Source organism: Bufo gargarizans, chromosome 11, assembly GCF_014858855.1.
Source record: "Bufo gargarizans isolate SCDJY-AF-19 chromosome 11, ASM1485885v1, whole genome shotgun sequence".
Classification (NCBI taxonomy): domain Eukaryota; kingdom Metazoa; phylum Chordata; class Amphibia; order Anura; family Bufonidae; genus Bufo; species Bufo gargarizans.
Genome location: NC_058090.1, coordinates 44,089,075 through 44,109,515, shown reverse-complemented (window position 1 = coordinate 44,109,515; position 20,441 = coordinate 44,089,075). Strand labels below are relative to the sequence as shown.

The following is a 20,441-nucleotide window of genomic DNA, read 5'->3' as shown; positions in this document are numbered from 1 at the left end:
GGCATGATAAATTCCCTCCATGGTATTATCAGGCCCTGATTAATGGTAAAACGTAAATTCTGTCCAATTTGCTTACACTGGTAATCTGTATGATTTATCCGTCTTGCGTTTCTAAATAAGAATTGAGTGGAAGGGATGATGAATTGACGCGTGCTGAACTGTAACGCAGAAAATGGGCAACCAACGTCACGACCTAGGCGTTACTATTAAATGTCCTTGTAGTAATTGCTGCAGTGAGCTGATGATATGTTATGTGACTTGTAGTTCTCCTTTTATTCTTAGCTCATGACGTTACGCGGATCAGTGCTTGAAGATGCAATTCCGTCAACTGCGAAACACGGCACAGCGAGGGGACTGCCTCTAAAAGAGGTGCTCGAGCATATCATTCCTGAGCTGAACGTGCAAGGTCTCCGACTGGCCTTCAACACTCCGAAAGTTACAGAGCAGCTCATGAAACTGGATGAACAAGGGGTAAGTGCTGTGTGGTTTGTCTGAAGTCATTTCAGGTAATCTTCTTCTGCGTTGCGAACAGTCTTGTTAATAGCGATTTGCAAGTTCCCGCAAAGGGATTTAAAGGGCACCTGTCAGCAGATTTGTTCCTATGACACTGGCTGACCTGTTACCTGTGCTCTTGGCAGCTAAAGGCTTCTGTGTTTGCCCCATGGTCCTATGTGCCCGCATTGCCGTGAAAAAATGTTTTAATCAATGCAAATGAGCCTCTAGGAGCAACGGGGGCGATGCCGTTACTCCTAGAGGCTTAGTTCTCCCAACTCTGATTTTGGAATACAAGTTATACAGTCTTTTCCTACAAAATGATATATTCCTCTGGACATGTTCTCCAGGCTGCCCACAGATAGGACTGTCTATGAATAATATATGGCGCCTATAGGCCTTACCCTGTCCCATCCACGTGGTCTGATGTTAGAACATAGCCACCTACATTTGGATGGTCACGTTGGTGCATAGATACATCTCGAGCTCTCTGTACGGATGGATTTTATGAGGTTACAGTGTGAAAAGGAACCTCTCAGATTTTTCCCTCCTGATATGGAGGAGATTTTTTGGGGGGTAAAATTTGTAGTCTGGACTGCTAAGCAGACTTATCGTATGTGTGGAAGAAATACTCTGTGATCTCTAAGAGTAAAGTCCAAGTTAGATGGATGGCAGTCTGAAGGTGGCCGTATTGCCAATAATATTTCAATTAGACCCTTGGTCTAATGAGGGCATTGCCATTGCACCCACAGGCTCCCCTCATTCTCCTACGGCCCAACGTAAACATGCCTGGCCCTGAAGTTTCACGTCTGCACCTTCGCTTCAGTGTTTGGTACAGTACAGAAGCGCCCTGGTTGATGTGTACTGTGCGTGAGCTAAACATCGGCCGCGCTCCCGCACTGCACGTCAGCTAAACACTCAAGCGCAGGCGCAAGACTTTGGGCCAGATGTAATGACATCTTGCCTGCCTGGCCCTGTCAGTGGGGGCGTGGCCTGTAGAAGAGTGAGCGGAGCTTCTGAGTGCAATGGCAACGCCCGTGTTGCACCCAGGGACTCATTTGCGTTTTATTAAAACACTGTTTTCTCTGCAATGGAGCGAGATGGGACTAACGCCTTTGGATTCAACTGACAAGGGCACATCTCCCATGTCGGCTAGTTTTATTGGGAGGTATTTAGTGACAGGTTCCCTTTAAGTCCTTCCTTCATATGCGTCCTTCATTTATGGCTTTGGCTGCGAAAAACAAAAAAACCCTGATTGTAAAAATCCAGCCAAACAGTGCATTATTTCTTGTATTGCTTGTTACTTTCTTTCTGGATCTTTGTTTAGTGCGGTATGTGTACTTCATGGCCGGGTAACAATGCGCCTCTAATGCTGTGAGTCAGATCTGTTCAGTTTCAGGGACACCTGCGAATATCTTTTTTCATTGCTGTGATAGCAAACTCATTTCTATTCCTACAGAGGCTAAAAGCTTTCTTTTGTAGTGTAGAGATTGCAGTAATCACATCATGTTTAAAGCAACACACCCTATAAATGGTCCGTGGTTAGCAGCTCCAACCTCCACCAAACCATGGCATTAAAGCGGTTTTCCCAGACTCTTTTAAATTTATTTCTTTTAAATATATATTTTTTTTTTTACTGATGACCCATCCTCTGGATCGGTGGAGGTCTGATACCCGAGACCCCCGCCGATCAGCTGTTTGAGAAGTCACCGACGCTCCTGTGAGCGCAGCGGTCTTCTCTCAGCTCACCAAGCACAGCGCCGTACATTGTATAGTAGCTGTGCTTGGTATCCCTCTCGGCCCAATTCACTCCTAGGCTACATGACCGATGACCATGGCCTAGGCAAATCTGAGAGAAGACCCCAGCGCCCCGGTTAGGGTACTTTCACACTAGCGTTTTTCTTTTCCGGCACTGCATTCTGTATGGAGAGCAATCCGTTCAGGACGGATCAGGATGTCTTCAGTTCAGTCTTTTTGACTGATCAGGCAAAAGAGAAAACCACAGCATGCTACCGTTTTATCTCTGGGCAAAAAAACAGAAGACTTGCCTGAATGCTGGATCCGGCATGCGCAGACCGAAAAAAAAACAAAAGAAAAGTGAAAAAAATAAATGCCGTATCAGTTTTGCCGGATGACACCGGAAAGACGGATCCGGCATTTCAATGAATTTTTCTGGCTGATCAGGCATTTTTAAGACTGATCAGTCTTACAAATGCCATCAGTTGGCATACGTTTTGGCGGATCCGGCAGGCAGTTCCGGCGACGGAACTGCTTGCCGGATCACTCTGCCGCAAGTGTGAAAGTAGCCTTAGCGTCGCTGCCTTCTCAAGACAGCTGATCCCCCACCGATCAGATACTGATGACCTATCCAGAGGGAAAAAAATCTCGGAAACCCCCTTTAAAAGATAAAGAAAGTTACTTACCAAACATGAGTCTCTTGGGCACTGCGAGTTGGCCGTCACCTTATCTGCAGAAGCCGGGGCCTGAGATGGTTGTGGCGATGTGTAATGTTCTGCTTGTGCTGTGTAGTGGGAGACATTACTCAACCTCAGTGGACCACGGAGATTGCTTCTTGTTGGACAGCAGCTCAGAAATGTTCAAAATTAAAAGATTTATGAGGCACTGTATGAAGGGGCCACAGCGATCCTGAGACTAACTGCACAAGTGCTTATATTCCAGTATTCTGTTCCAGCATAGAAAAAGCCGTATCCAGCATATGCACCTCTGGCACAGTATTGTCCTTTTTTTGCCGGGCTCTGCAGTCATGGTTCCTACTGGAGCTGGAGCTGTGAACCTAGCTCAAGAGTGCTGCATCCACTTGGTTGTTTACCGGGCATACCAGCTTCATAGCGCCATACTATACATAGTGGCTACACCTGGTACTGCAGCTTAGTCTTATCAATCAAAAGTGAAGAAATTGGTGACAACTGTAACGTCAGCACAGCCAATATAAAAAGTGTGGAGCTTTTTTGGTGCTCTCAAGTGTGCTGTGACCCCTTCAAACAGCTGAACGATGTCCGTGCCGAGAGTAAGATCCCCACAAAATATTGATGGTGTATCCTTAGGATAGGTCATACATTTCAGTGTTACGGATAATCCCTTCAAGTACTCAAAAACATTCATTTTGACTGCAAATATTTTTTTATTTTTTTTTAAAAGATGGCCTGACATTTGCACAGTACTCAGTGTACTGCCAGTAATCCAAGTTATTTCAAGGGGTTGTCCACTTTGAACCATTCCTAATGATTCTCAGACAATAAGAAGATCACAGGATCACCTCTACCAGGGATCGGCAACCTCCGCCACTCCAGCGTTCTGAAACCACAACTCCCAGAATGCTCCGTTCACTTCTATGGGAGTTACAAGAACAGCAGAGTGAGTGTGCATGATCGGAGTTGTAGTTTCACAGCAGCTTGAGTGCTGAAGGCTGCTGACACCTGACCTACACTGTAACCCCCAGCCTCCGTCATCTGTCCATGGACGTGACAGCCACTCACACTCAATGAGAATCCAGAGCAGGATACCCTCCTCCATACCAACACACACCTCAATAGGCTTTTTGAATTTGGGTTTTTAAAGGAGAGCGTTTCTTCAGTATATATCAGATTGTAGGAAGACGTTGAATCTTGTATTATCTATGTGTCACACTAATTGTGCATGAAAAGCCTACAGCCGTGTTTCTAACGCCATCCATCATCAAAGTTTCATGTAATGGTTAAACGGTCTGCTTACACGCAACTCCAAAAATACCGGAGAATTCCCTTACTATACCTCTCCACTTTTTTATTTTACTGGCTCTGGGCATTGAAAATGTGCATGCCTAACATACATGCTAATTTTCTCTATGTAACTAGCCCCCAACCCAGGATTTTTAGGTATCGGTCACATGCTAAATCCATGTTTGCTGCATTTTTCTCATATACCGGGGAAACCTGGCGCCAGACTCCTGAATATGAAGTAGAGATGTACAGTGAATAGCATTTAGTATAATATGGACGTGTGATGCTCTAAGAAAAGGCTCGTGAATCCCTTCTCTGTCTGCTCAACCTTCTTGACTCAGGGGCGGACTAGGAACTTGGCCCTGGAAACCTAAAAGTTGCCACATGTGGTAGGCAAATACAAATTGACAGAAGGCAGGGCAACACTAGAAGGCAGATCCAGCAATACTGTAGTGCAGCACAAAATACCACCCCTGCAGCGCAAAAATACCACCACTGCAGCTCAAAAATACCACCCCTGCAGCGCAAAAATACCACAGTGGTGCACAAAATACCAGCACCCTCACTTCAGTATTCAAATATATCACTGTTCTGAGGACGGTGATACACTTGAATTCAGGAGGGCACCTGCGGCCTCTGGTCAGGTGTATAATTACCTGATGTTCCCAACATTATTTAATGCTGAGAGCATCAGATCATTATGTACCCGGCCAGCGGCCATAAGAAGAGCTTGGGCCCAGCCCTGACAATCTTGCATCTCCGAGTAGCGTCCCAAGCACAGAGGCTCTGCTTCCGCTACCGGAGCAGCAACTGTGCATGCACCACTACACTTCTGGGTAGCGCAGGGCATGAAGGTGTTGGATGGGGTTGCGGTCCCCGTGTAATAACAATTTTGGAGCATCTATTCTTAGGACCCCTTTATTATTCCTGCTAGAAGATTTGAATGAATTGCTAGCAGTCTGCAGTGAAGGCTCAGTTGGTAGCGTGTCCCTGCACAGTCTGACATTGGCTCCACTGATTGGATAGTGTCAGCCTGTGCAGGGACACACCCCAAACTGGTAGCACCCATCTGGACCTTCATTGCAGACTGCTAGTAATTCATGCATAACTTCTAGCTGGAATGATAAATGAATGGCAGAGCATAGAGCCATAAGAACAGAAGCTCCAGAATTATTATTGCGTGGGGGATGCAGGTAGTTACCAAAGCAGGTGACCGCTCCTCTTGAACGGTTACTACAAAGTTGGATGAATCCTACAATTTTGTTAAATGTCCTTGTATGCTGTAGCATAGGCATTACCCTTTAGGCTAGCACGACAACATGTGTGGCGTGACTTCTAGTCGCCGAAAAGTCGCACATCTTTTTTTGTAATGATGGTCAATGGTGTCACGCTGCGAATCCATGCCACTGTCGCAGTGCGACCTCATTGACTGTCATTACAACAATGTCGCACGACACATTTTGCAGCGTAATTGTTCCCTTTTTGTCGTGCAACCTATTGTCGCACAACGCATGTCACCGTGTACCCCTAGCCTTAGGCCTCATGCACACAACAGTTTTTTTTCACGGCCCGCAAAAACGGGGTCCGTGGGTCCGTGATCCGTGACCGTTTTTTCGTCCGTGGGTCTTCCTTGATTTTTGGAGGATCCACGGACATGAAAAAAAAGTCGTTTTGGTGTCCGCCTGGCCGTGCGGAGCCAAACGGATCCGTCCTGAATTACAATGCAAGTCAATGGGGACGGATCCGTTTGATGTTGACACAATATGGTGCCATTTCAAACGGATCTGTCCCCATTGACTTTCAATGTAAAGTCTGGAGTTCTTTTATACCATCGGATTGGAGTTTTCTCCAATCCGATGGTATATTTTAACTTGAAGCGTCCCCATCACCATGGGAACGCCTCTATGTTAGAATATACTGTCGGATATGAGCTACTTCGTGAACCTCAGATCCGACAGTATATTCTAACACAGAGGCGTTCCCATGGTGATGGGGACGCTTCAGGTTAGAATACACTACAAACTTTGTACAAGACTGCCCCCTGCTGCCTGGCAGCACCCGATCTCTTACTGGGGGATATGATGGCACAATTAACCCCTTTAGGTGCGGCACCTAAAGGGGTTAATTGTACTATCATATTCCCCTGTAAGAGATCAGGGCTGCCAGGCAGCAGGGGGCAGCCCCCCGGGCAGCCCCCCCCCCCTCCCCAGTTTGAATATCGTTGGTGGCACAGTGTGCCCCCACCATCGCCCCCCCCCCCCTCCCTCCCTCTATTGTATTAAATCGTTGGTGGCACAGTGTGCCAACCACCATCGGCCCCCCTCCCTCCCTCTATTGTATTAAATCGTTGGTGGCACAGTGTGCCAACCACCATCGCCCCCCCCTCCCTCTATAGCAGTAACATTGGTGGCAGTGTGCGGTCTCAACAGTAGAAGATTCATACTTACCTGCTTGCTGCTGCGATGTCTGTGTCCGGCCGGGAGCTCCTCCTACTGGTAAGTGAAAGGTCTGTGCGGCGCATTGCTAAAGAACTGTCACTTACCAGTAGGAGGAGCTCCCGGCCGTTCACAGACATCGCAGCAGCAAGCAGGTAAGTATGAATCTTCTACTGTTGAGACCGCACACTGCCACCAATGTTACTGCTATAGAGGGAGGGGGGGGCGATGGTGGTTGGCACACTGTGCCACCAACGATTTAATACAATAGAGGGAGGGAGGGGGGCCGATGGTGGTTGGCACACTGTGCCACCAACGATTTAATACAATAGAGGGAGGGGGGCCGATGGTGGTTGGCACACTGTGCCACCAACGATTTAATACAATAGAGGGAGGGAGGGGGGCCGATGGTGGTTGGCACACTGTGCCACCAACGATTTAATGCAATAGAGGGAGGGGGGGGGGGCGATGGTGGGGGCACACTGTGCCACCAATGATATTCAAACTGGGGAGGGGGCCTGGCAGTCCTGATCTCTTACAGGGGAATATGATAGTACAATTAACCCCTTTAGGTGCCGCACCTGAAGGGGTTAATTGTGCTATCATATCCCCCTGTAAGAGATCGGGTGCTGCCAGGCAGCAGGGGGCAGTCTTGTACAAAGTTTGCAGTGTATTCTAACTAGAAGCGTCCCCATCACCATGGGAACGCTTCTGTGTTAGAATATACTGTCGGAAATGAGTTTTCACGAAGTGAAAACTTAGATCAGAAAAAGCTTTTATGCAGACGGATCTTCGGATCCGTCTGTATGAAAGCAACCTACGGCCACGGATCACGGACACGGATGCCAATCTTGTGTGCATCCGTGTTCTTTCACGGACCCATTGACTTGAATGGGTCCGTGAACCGTTGTCCGTCAAAAAAATAGGACAGGTCATATTTTTTTGACGGACAGGATACACGGATCACGGCCTCGGCTGCAAAACGGTGCATTTTCCGATTTTTCCACGGACCCATTGAAAGTCAATGGGTCCGCGAAAAAAAAACGGAGAACGCCACAACGGCCACGGATGCACACAACGGTCGTGTGCATGAGGCCTTACTGGAAATAAGGGACCGCTCCCAGACAGACAGCCTCATGCCATTTATTCCTCCACCACCAAATTTTATTCTAAACTTGATGCATTGCAGTAAGTAGCGTTCTCCGGGAATCCACGAAACCCGGAACTGTCCTTCAGACCACTAGTTATACGACGGTGAAGCCTTCTGTGTTTGTGCTGTTCTCTCTTTGTGTGCGCCTGAAATTGATGTTACTGTTTTTCAGATAAATTGTATATTTTATTACCAAATCTGTTCCGTTAATATGGTAATAACAGACTTTGAAGAACACATTCTTAACTGTGAGATGTAAATCTTGCTGTACAAGTAAGTCCTTCAAGCGCGCCATGGCTGCCAAGGACTCTGTTATAAATAGAGGAGGTTTTGTGTGCAGTATAGAAGGTTGGAGTGGAAAATGAGAGTGGGCTCGCTCCCAGTTTCCGTGCTCTGGTTTCCACTTTCTTATAGCTTAGGCAACTGAAGAAATCTATTAAAGTAAGGATACTTGGACCCGCTGCGGCCTCAAACACATGACCATGTGTGTTCTGCAGATCCGGGCTGTGTGCGCGCGCCTCCATGTTTTTTTTTTAAACTCCTGTAGAAAAGTATTTTCCTTGTCCTAAAAAAAAATGGACAAGAACAGGGAAGTAACCAAACATTTTCTAGTTATAAAAGGAAAACCAAGTCCTCAGACCTCCCCCCAACTGCGCGCCCTGTGTAATGACCATAAACATCAGCATCCAGTAGAAGATTATACGGGTATGGGTTCATGTCCACACACCTGTTCACACACACGCCAGGAGATTACGGTAATCTGAGCTTTGTTGTGACTGGCCGGGTCTCAATATGTTTTCCCCGTGTTGTAAAGAATTTTTGGTTGGTCATAATTAGGTTTAATAAAAACTAAAATCCATTTTTACGTAGCTAGAACCGACTGGGCCCTATAGCAAATTTTTGAGATGCCACAACCCCCTCTTCGTGTTATCACTAATAGGTTGCATTACTTCTGATATGGAGGAGTGCAACTACTACAGGACTGACCTGTAAACTAAAGCCCTGATCTAACTATTACATTTTTTGCACAAAATGGTGAGGGAAATGTTACTTAATGTGAGAGGAGCACTAGCATCCCTCCTTAAAGGGGTTATCCAAAGTATAAAACATGCCCGCCAAGGCCCCGCATATAGATTATACTTACCTGATTATACTTACCTGTTCCCTGGGACCCGCGTCGCTCCGGTTGCCCGCATTGCAGCTGCATCTCCCCGTCGCTCTGGGTGAGCTGCCAATAGCAGACTGCGACGTGGGCCCGCGATGCTAGGGAGGCTCGTCCATGTCGCGGCCTGCTATTGGTTGCTTTCCCCATCGCCGGATGTTTGAGAGATGCAGTGACGGCCGTCCAGGGATCAGGAGTGACACGGGAACCTTGGAGCAGGTAAGTATAATCTATATGAGGGGCATGTTTTATACTTTGGATAACCCCTTTAAAGGGGATGTCTCAGAAAAATATTCTACAGTTTTCAAACCAGGACTGGTTCTGAATACGTTTGTAATTGCATGTAAGTAAAAATGTATTACAACTTTATTATAATTTATTATATAACTTTTTTTTTTTGCTGCATCCTCCTGCTGTCCATGTGCCTAACCAGAAATCTAAAACCGCTCAGAGCTGCCATAGATTTCGGGCTTTATTTACGCTAGAAAAATGGCGTAAATAAAAATTTATTTGTCGGGGCAGCTGGCTATGCCTCCTTGCCATGCACCCTTTCAGAAAAGTGGCGAAAAAGTGGGAGATGCGACAATAAAAAAAATATAAAAAAAAGTCTCGCCTGCAACTTTTTGACACCAATTTTCAGGCTCAAAGGAGATGAAAAATCTCCCTATGGAATCCAGATATTTCCAAATTATTAATTGCACAGGGAATCCAAAGTCTCCCTTTAGGAAGAATTTCCAGATAAATAATATTTATCAGAAAATTCATCTAAAGTTGGCAAACTACGGTATCTCTTCTTGTACCGGTAAATGGCCTAAAAGAAAGCAATCCACTTTCACAAGGCAGTTATGGGATATTTATTGTCAGTGGATAATAAATATACAACATGTCTTGTCATTATATCCACTAACAACTTTTTCTCATTCCAGCTAAGTTACCAGTTGAAAGTTGGCATCATGTACTGCAAAGCGGGTCAGAGCACAGAAGAAGAAATGTACAATAATGAGTCGGCTGGGCCAGCCTTCGAAGAATTCCTTCAGCTCTTGGGAGAAAGAGTGCGACTTAAAGGATTTGAGAAGTATAGAGCTCAGCTCGATACTAAAAGTAAGAAAACTCAACTAGATCCTGTTCTTCAACAAAATACTGCGCCGTGTTTAGTGTCGCCCATAAAGTGTCTGTCTGCTAATCTGTTGTACAGAAAGGTTTTGTGTCACTTTAAATTAAAACGTGTGTAAATTAATTTTACTTTTCCATTTAATTTTATGACTAATTTAAAGGCTATGTTCACCTTTTGGTGGCAGCTTTTTTTTTATTATTGCATTGTACTCATTTTGTGCTAAAAAAAACCCTTTCAATTGGTCTTTATTGAAAATATTGAGCTATTTTCCCTGCACAGCTTTGAGTTTATCTAGTAGCTGGTTCTGATTTTTCTCTCTGCTTAGTTGCTGAGGGGCTCCTTATCTCTGATCTGATCGCATTATATCAAAATGTTTATTTTGCTGACAAGAATACGGCTTAAATAAGGGGTTATAACCTTTTAGTAATTTACAGACAATGGTTATCAGATAACCAGCACAAAGTGAAAGTACCATTCACACACCTAGAGAAACGGTTAACCCTTTGTGGCAGAACGGCTCAATATTTTTAATAAAGACAAATGAAAAAAAATATTTTTAGCCCAAAATTAGTCAAATGCAATCATAAAAAAAAAATTGCCCCGGAAGGTGTACATAGCCTTTTAAATCATTTAGATAGGATTCACACCTTTAGTATGATAGAGCCACAGTTTAGTGATTATTGTTGCTTTTTTCTGTGTTGTTGGGGTGGCCATTTTGACCAAAACTGACAAACAGGAAGTGCAGCCATATTGTTTGTCACTTTTAGGGTAGGTTCACACAGTTGTTTTTGGAGGAGGTCTTGAGGCAGATTTTCCTGCAGGTTTTTTAGCCCAAGCTTGAAGTGGATCCAGCAGGAAGAAGTAGAAGCTCCTTTATATTTCTGACTCCTTTTAGACTCACTTTTGGCTTTGGCCAAAAAACCTGCAAGAAAATCAGCCTCAAAACCTCCTCCAAAAAACTCAGTGTGAATCTACCTTTAATTAGCTTTTCGGAAGTTTTGTCAGCCTATTCAATCAATAGTGAATCTATTGGAAAGGACAAGTGTAACAGCCCGCGCTGCCATGTCCCCCCCCCCCCCCCCCTATTTTTTGCACCTAGAAATGTAATTAAAGGGAACCTGACATCAACTTTATGCTGACCTTACTGAGGGCAGGATAAAGTAGTGACAGAAATGCTGATGTCCGCGCTGTGTCACTCATGAGCTAAAAGTAAGTGGTTGGTGAGAACCAGGATCATAATCATTGCAGCCCAGGCCTTGAAAAGAGTCGCATCTACCCGAGAAGAGTCCTGGTTATTCCTAATCTCCTTCTCTCTCCCCATCTGCTGATGGTTGGCAGTTCTCTCCTAGAGAGAAAGGGAGAAAACTAGGTAGAAGACTGTCAGCCATCAGCAGGTGGCCAAGAATTTATGAAGAACCAGGACTCTTCTCAGGTGGCCGGACTCTTTTCCAGGCCCAGTCTGCAATGATTGTGATGGTGGTTCTCGGCAACCACTTACTTTTAACTTTTACATGACAAACCGCTGAAATCAACTCGCCTGTCTCTACCTATTCTGCTGTTAGTATGGGCAGCATAAAGTTGATGACAGGTTCCCTTTAAAGAGGTTTTCCACTTTTGATAGTTGCTTAGGCCTGTTCACATGTCTATGACAATCCAGTTGTATTTCCACCTAGTCTGGTACAGAAACGCCATAGAGAAACTAATTCCATGCTAAACTAGCAGTTTTTGTGATTGGCGGCAGCACCGGACTGGGTCACAAAGTGCGCCAAAATGTCATCAGTTCAGTCCACCTCAGGCATAAATGATAAATGAAAACCCAGCCACACGGTATAAAATACCAGATGCGCACAACTGTCTTTCAAGCGTCCCGCCGCTCCAGTGCCAGCTGCCCCACAGCCCTCTGCCAGCCTATGCTTGTATTGCTGCCGTGCTGACCTGCCATACTGAAGCATGTCCGCTGTGACTAGTGATTAATCTGCTCATCACTGCTGCCGCGTGAACATTTGCTATTTCGAGCCATAAGCAGCTGCCAAAAACTTTTCAGAAACCAGGGGACACCTTTTAAGTACCGTGGATTATCGGGCAGATATAATAATACCTAGTGGAAGTTTTGTTTTCATGGAGCATTGGCCTGCTAAAGTAATCGCGGACCGTAAGAAAATGTCTAGTTTAATCTCATGTATGAGATGGTCAGTCCAAAAAAAGTATGACCAGAAAGGTAAGAGATTTATTTGATATGTTAGAATGTATTAGTTCTGTAAGTAGGACTAAGGTTCAGATAGTTAAAGGGGTTGTCCACTTTGTTCATCCTCATCCCATATTTCCTTGTAGGGCTTTAAGCCAAGGCTACATTCACATGACATGAAAAAACGGCCATTAAAAGCCGTTTTGCATCCGTTTTTAATGGCCGTTAAAAACTCTTAGGCCTCGTTCACACTTCAGTGTTTGGTCAGTGATTTCCATCAGTGATTTGTGAGCCAAAACCATAAGTGGAGCCTCCACAGACATGAGGTAGAAGGGAAATATCTGCTCCTGTTCTGTGTTTAGAGTTGCACCTGGTTTTGGCTCACAAATCACTGATGGAAATCACTGACTAAACACTGAAGTGTGAACGAGGCCTTAGGGTCCATTCACACATCCGTGAATGTGTCCGCACTCGTTCCGCAAATTGCGGAATGGGTGCGGACCCATTCATTCTCTATGGGGCAGGAATGGATGCGGACATCACACAGTGTGCTGTCCGCATACGCATTTCCGGAGCGCGGACCCAATCTTCAGGTTCGCGGCTCCGGAAAAATATAGAACATGTCCTATTCTTGTCCACAATTGCGGACAAGAATATGCAGTTCTATGGAGGTGCCGTCCGTAGTGTATTGTGGATCCCCAAATTGCAGATCCGCAATGCACCCATAAAACTGCTTATTCTTGTCCGCAATTGCGGACGTGTGAATAGACCCTAAAACTGAAGAATTTCATTAGCTTTTTTTTTTTATTATTTATTTATTTATTTATTATTATTATTAATAATATAAACATTGCAACCCCTGCAGTGCCCTCACAGTATTCATAATTCCTCCATAGTGCCTTCTGGACATCACATGGACCCCATAGTGCCCCCCAGGATTATTAATGCCCCCATTAGTGGCTCCCAGTATCAATAATGCCCCTATTTATGACCCCCAGATCTCCTTGTGTTTGTGTAAAAAAAAAAATATATATAATAAATACACACCTCATCCATTTGCACCCACAGGGATAGTCACGTTTCCCTTGATGCAGAAGGACCTGCAATCCCAGCATGATGACATCACCTTAAGCTCCCAGTGATCACGCTCGCACCGCATGGTGACGCCATCAAGCTGGGAGTGATTTTTTCCCCCTAAAAATAAATTTTTCACTAATGTACCCCTTTAGTGACCGTTAGACAGGTGCACTCCTTTCTAAACAGCCCCATTGATTTCAATGTCCTGTTTTTTGACGCGAAAAGCCTTGTGTGATGGCAGTTCAAAAACGTCTGTCACACACCCATTTTTCATGTGACTGTAGCCCAATAGTGGTCTTGATTGGGACCCCCCCTCCCCCCGCTGTCGGCCAGAACGTGTGTCCCCACAAAGACTGAATACTGAGCTGATTGATTGCAGTGATCCGCAGTTACATCCACCATGGGTTCCGGCGACAGGACCCCCATTACTGGTTAGTATCAGGAAATAAGTGCAGAAATCCTCCTTTTAACTCTTTCCTATTCCACTCGCACAAGTACGCCCATCACACAGATAAATGTCCCCATCGACTCGTCTCTCGTTCTTGAACCCTACAAGTACAGCGCTCCTCCTGACTCATTAGGAACAGAACATAAAGCCCACCTATCTGTCTGCAGACTCCAGACCACCATCAAAAAGAAATGTGTGATTCATTGTTCCAGAAAGCATTCCCTGGCATGCAGCTCTGTCGATTCAGCGCATCGGAAACGTGAAATGATTGCAGGGCTGGTTTTCGCAGCAAGCATTTTAGGCATGGTTCAGCTCACATTTGGAACAGTTCAGTTCTGAGGAACCATGTTTTTATTTGCCTTGCCCGGCAACGGGAGGCGGCAGCTGTAAAATCGATACACATGGTAAAGACGTCCATCCATACTGTAGCAAGCAGTCTGTGTTCACTGCCGAAGCAAGCTCATGCCGTCCTCACTTGGAGAATAGATGAGTGTATTGAGCTAATGTGACAGCTAGACATGGGGCTCAAGAACTTGTCGGTAAAGAGACACTTCAAAATGAAGAATTTTTTTTTTTTGGGTGGGTGGCAATCATATCTGTAATAAACCAAAACACGTTGGGGGAGACGCCACTTAAAGTTGTAAATTATGGGGCACACCATCATTTGCAACTTTTTGAGCTTCTCAACATTTTTCTAAAATGTGGTGGAGCTAAGTAAGAGGGGCAGAGCCTCCCGCGGCCTGCCAGATTTCTATAATTTATGTCAAAAACTGATGTAAATTATAGCTCAAGACTAGCCCACCCCTTGCTGGAGTACATGGAGGGCCGAAGAGGCGCCTAATTTATTAGGAGGCATCTGCCCCTTGATGAAATAGGCACATCTTACTCTTAAGAAATTAGGCACATCTCATTCCAGTGCGCAGGAGATCGGCTGCTGCAGAAAACGCCAGTCTTCGTAACTCTTTGTACGTGTTTCGGGCATTGAGAAGAGATACTGAATTCTTCCTTCTTTTCTGCCTCCCATTCTTTGCAGTAGGAGGCAGCACTGAAGATCATGAGGCGGGGATTTAAAGCGACATGTGGGATTTTGGCGTTGCTGTGACATGGCTGTCCGTACCAAAATTCTGCGGAATAATACGCTGTGTGAACTACGCTGATAATTATTTTTTATGTTTTCATATATGCAGAATAATATCACTATTCTCTTTCATAACCCTTGAGTTTTATGGGTGAAATATAAAGGGAAGATGTGAGAACAGAATAAACCGCATAGAATTGCATAATACATGGGAGGGTACAAAGCCAACGAGCCAGGGGAAGACAATGGAGACTATAGAGGAACACTATGTACCAGCCGTCTGGTCTTCTCATTCCGTTCATTTGGTCCATACATCCAGATGACTCATGGCGTGGGCTGATACATTGCCCAAGTCCTTCTCTGTGAACAAAGAACTATGATAGACGCCAGTACATCATTTATCACTGGTGTCTGGGATTTATATCATTATCTGCCGACACTTCTTTACCGCCACTGATGGACCTTCTCTTAGAGGGGTTCTCTCGTGAATGATTTAAATTGGCTGCCAGAAACCTGTCCTAGAATGTGAGCAGAATTGGTTGCCACCACTTGCAGAAACTGTCTAGCGCGTCGAGGGGCAGAGCCTCACTACACACTACGCTCAAGCGCTAGCATATACTACATATTGGTGAGCGTTCCTGTCAGGCTCCTCAGCCATGATGGCATATCATAGGCAGGATCCCCTTTAATGTGCATGTTTTCTATCCTAACACCATAGACTATTTCATTTGGTGCTTCTCCCCTTATGTTATGTACATTTCAATTCACCATGTTTTTCGAATGGTAGAGCGCTTTCAAGAAAGCGCTTGCCACCTCTTCTGTACACCCCATTAAGTTTTGTACACCCCAGAAAATTGCAGATTGTCTAGTCCAATAAGGAGTGCAGACATTAGTATATGGTGTCACTTATAGTAATATTATTCATGTATCCTGTGGGCATGTGCCCTGCTGTTGCTCCCTGGCGGTCTCTGTAATCAGGGGGTTAGGTGGAGGTATCCCTTAGTGTTTATTTTCCTACCCCCATTGATTGTTTTCACACATGTAATTGTTTAATTATACTCAATAAATATTTTTGTTATATTTTATATGATATTCTTTCTGTATATTAGTTAGTTCTATTGTAGGAGTTGTTTTATGGTTTACTAGGCCCCAAGATGTATTGCTTTATGTAATCTGCGGTACTGGTTGGTTCTCAATGTCTAGCATCTACCTGGAGATTAACCAGCGTACACGCTAAACCTAAGCATAGAGCATGATGTGACTGGGGTCTTCAGGGCGCACTGGACACGGAAAATAGCAACAGGATTGTATAGAGGAAAAATGTAACCCAGCTGGAAATCAGGGAGTTAATTTTCCTTTTTTGTAAATCATGTTAAAAATTCCTTCTCTGTTCCTGATGGCTACACATACCATAGGAGGGTGAGGAATTCCTACAATCTTCTCAGTCCGTTACCAGTATCACATGTAATCCCTCTGTTATGCAGAGATATACTTTTCTAAGTTTTGTCTGAAAACTGATAAATATTAACCCTTTTTTGTATTTTTTTTTTTTTTACAGCCGATTCCACAGGTACCCACTCTCTTTACACAACCTATAAGGATTATGAGATAATGTTTCACGTCTCTACCATGTTGCCATACACGCCAAACAACAAGCAGCAGGTAAACATATCTTATTTCGCATATTGTGCCGCTCCTGTTATTCTTCCTGGAAATGTAAAAATAAGGCTGTGTTCACATCTGGGTCAGAGACTCCATCAGTCAGTGCCATGAGCTTGAACCTATATTGACAACTATATTGTATGGTAATGTCCCCTTACATGCTTTGATACTGTCCACATAGGGCCTTTACATGGGCCAAGAATGTCGGGGCTGAGTCTGCTCAGGACATGGTTCTACGCTCGGACAATACCAGACTATATCTCAAACTGGTTTAGACTATGTAATGTATGTTTGGATCTGCTCCTGAACCTTTTCATGACCTTTCCATGGCATCATATGTTAGATTTTGCTTTTACAAGCTATAATGCCCCTGTTTAATGTTCTGTAAGAGATCTGCCCGGGCACTTCACCAGTCTGGGGGGAAAAAGGGGGATTTCTTTAAATTTTGGACACCCTGGGACAGAAAAATTAAGATAGGGTTATTTTGCACCAGAATATTGTGCCTGCATCATTTTTAGCTTGCGCCAAATTTATGATTTGGGTTGTTAAATGTCTAAATCTATGATAATGTTTTAGAAAGTGGTGAAGGGAAGATGTGACACACAAATCCCTGTTTGCGACACAATGCGCCACTTCGGAGTTGACACAGTTTTTGTCTAAAACATGTGCCGTAAAGAGGTGCAAAGTAGGGGCAAAAAAGTCATCACAAATCAAGACACCTAAAAGGATAGGATAGGCCAGGGATGCTCAACCTGCGGCCCTCCAGCTGTTGTAAACCTACAACTCCCATCATGCCATGCTGTAGGCTGATAGCTGTAAACTGTCTGGGCATGCTGGGAGTTGTAGTTTTGTAACAGCTGGAGGGCCGCAGGTTGGGCATCCCTGGGATAGGCCATCAATATCTGATTGGTGGGGGTTCAACTCGGCGATCGTCTGTTTTAAAGAGGTCTCTGCACTTACTAGGGCTCTGTTGAGCGCTGCTGCTTCTCTCTTTACAGCTTACCATCCACAGTGATGTACATTGTATAGAGGCTCTGATTGGTAATGCAGCTCAGCTCTATTCCTTTGCATGAGATTGCGCTGAATGTAGGCCATGCAACCAATGAACATGACCTCACATGGCCTAGGAAGAGGCCTTAGAGCTCATGGCGCCACAGCCTTTCCATACAGCTGATCGGCGGGGGTGCCGGGAGGAGGACGCTCCACTAGTCAGATATCGTTGACCTATCCTGAGGATAGGCCATCAGTATCAAAATTCTTTAGAACCCATTTAATTAGGTAGAGCTGCAATATCCCACACAACTTATGGACAGGGCTGGTGCTGTGTTTTGGAGCCATGCAGCTAGGCCATGTGACCGATGTACAGTGAACATCACTGGGGTAGGAAGAGGCCTAAGCTCGGGGCAGGTCTCCGAACCTGATATTGATGATCTATCCTGAGGATAGGCTATCAAATTCCCAGATAACCCCTTTTAAAGGCTACTGTATGTCTAAAGCCTCTTTGCTAGTAGTCTTTATTACAAATTTCCTACTATTTTGTGTCTAGAGCTTTAGTGCAGATTCATGGTTACAAACAAACCTAGGGGAGTCTGATCCTGCATTCATACTCTTTAACTTGTTCCCTATTTCTTACTAACCTACACATTTTACTTAAAGGGGTTCTCCGGGAATTAAGAAATTGAAAATACTTAAAGGAGAACTGTAATTTTATTTTTTTATTTGCTAGTTTATTAGAGCTAGGCATGTATGCCTGAGTTAGTCTGTCAATGATTGCTAAAAGATCTGTAATTACTTTATAACAGCAGCTTTCATTAATGTCTCCTGTCCCTTTCCACTTCTCCCTTAAAAGACCGTTGCTAGGGCTCATCTGTCTCCCAACTTAATGTAAACAGAAGACAGAGGCGTGGTCCTCCACACTGCATGCCTGCATTAGGCTTAAGAGTGAGGAGGCGTGTCTTTCAGTAATCTAATCTGATTGGCTGGCAGGAAGCTCAGACATCCCAACTTGCGAAAACTCATTTCAGGGAGGTGCACTTCTCATTTCCGGGAGGTTTTCTTTTTTTTTTTTTCTTTCACAAACTTTTTATTACATTTTCCAAACATATGCATTATCTGCACACTTTGCTCTATGGTGTGGAGGACTGGGCTCATTACCCTGCCTCAAATTATCATATTTATGTACATGATTAAAGGTATTCTGTCACCACCTATAAGCCCTGTGAGCTAAACATATGCTCATGTCCGGGGTAGCATTCTGATTTCTAAGGTGGCCTTATACAATCTATTTGTGGCTTTATTCTGCGGAAAAACAGGTTTTACTAACCTGTCAATTTATTAAGGTGCCCAAGCAGGGGAGGTCTGTGGATGCATGGTGCCCGGCCGCACGCATCGCCGTTCGTGCCCAGCGCCGCCTTCTACTCCTCAGTGCTGCCTCTCCCACTCCCTCCCTCTCCCCCTCCTCCCGCTTTGAGCTCCCGCGCGTGCGCCGTTGCGGACTGCTAGAATCAGCTTCTTCTTGCACTGTGCGCACGTGCCGAGAAGGGGACACTGCTACAGGTTGCCGGAAAGGTTTACTGCGAGTAAACCTTTCCGGGATATATTGTTTTACATGCGGGCGTCAGGGAGCCGCTATCTAATAGCGGGAGACTCCCTGAACGTCCGGGAGACTTGAGATCCTTGGAAGCTGCTGGCTACCGCAAGTGTGTATGGGAAGTAAGGGAAGGCAGTTTTGGCCTCAGAGAACTGGCAGAGGAGCCATCTTGAGAAGATTCTCATATTGTAGGATTCAAGACAGCTGTAACTAAGGGGAAAACGGTGGTATGTGAAGAAACTAAAGATTGCTTAATCCGTAATGCTGCTTCAGCAGTAACATTTGCTAAAATACATTTTTTGATGAAAACATGACAGTTATCCTTTAAATATTACTTCTTCTCAAATACCTTTCATTGTTTATAATGGCTCGTTTTGTTGGGGGAGCAATCATCAGGGGAAACAAAATGGCCACTGTCCCATTAGTTCACACAAAACCTGTCCTGACCACACATGAGGACAAATTACTTTACAACACTGAGGTAAAGAGCTGCCTCATCCTCCTCTCTGCTCTGCTTGTCAGAGATTATTATTCCAAATACAGCTGATAAGAATCTCTGGGGAATTTAGTTTGAGGAGACATAAAGTACAGAGCGGATGGACAGTACAGACTGGTGATATAGCGCTATGGTGATGGTGACTGCATACAAGAGCTGCTGCTCATTAGCCACACCTCATCCTCCTCTCATGTCTCCTCATCTTCATTCCCACAGAGATTCACCTGTATTCAGGATGATGATTCCTGACAAGTAGAGCAGAGGGGAGGAGCACTATGGAGCATGCGCAGTAGGTATTGCGATGCCCTGCCAGGATCGGGCATCGCATTGCGCATGCGCCAGCTACAAGACTCGTAGCTGGCGCATGCGCAATGCGATGCCCGGTCCTGGCAGGGCATCGCAATACCTACTGCGCATGCGCCGGCTACGAATTTGTCCGCGCAGCCGCAATGGAAAAGGGGAGGGGAGTAAACGGGCGGGCACAGGCACAAGGAGGGCAGGGTTATGAGCCGTTAGGGAGGTCCGGTCTTGGGCTCGAAAGATTGAGACACCGCCCTGGGCACTTGAGAGGGCTCGTTTACACAATCTTCAAAGTTCATTTTTGGCAGAAAGAAGACTCGGTTATATGCAACAAAGGTACCGTTTTTAACTGCTGGGTGGCACATATAACGCTATAGGATCTGTCTAATATGGTCAAATGTGGTGACAGACTCCCTTTAAGTATTTTAATTTTTTTATTTTATTTCTGGAGGACCCCTTTAACCTCCTAAGAGTCACGTTAAAATTGGAAAAACCCTCCTAAAAATGTCACTTTTTTATTGTAGATTTTTAAT

At 45.0% G+C, this 20,441-nt stretch overlaps 1 protein-coding gene across 6 annotated transcripts in view; it reads left to right on the top strand.

The window, feature by feature from the left end:
• The window catches only part of SIPA1L1 (signal induced proliferation associated 1 like 1), a 232,494-nt gene that overhangs the window by 138,917 nt on the left and 73,136 nt on the right, over positions 1-20,441 (top strand). For all 6 annotated transcript variants that reach the window (XM_044272804.1, XM_044272806.1, XM_044272807.1 and 3 more), the window contains 3 exons: positions 283-471; positions 9,885-10,059; positions 16,419-16,522. In XM_044272804.1, the coding sequence (XP_044128739.1) occupies positions 283-471; positions 9,885-10,059; positions 16,419-16,522 (468 nt within the window). The remainder of the gene's footprint in view (positions 1-282; positions 472-9,884; positions 10,060-16,418; positions 16,523-20,441) is intronic.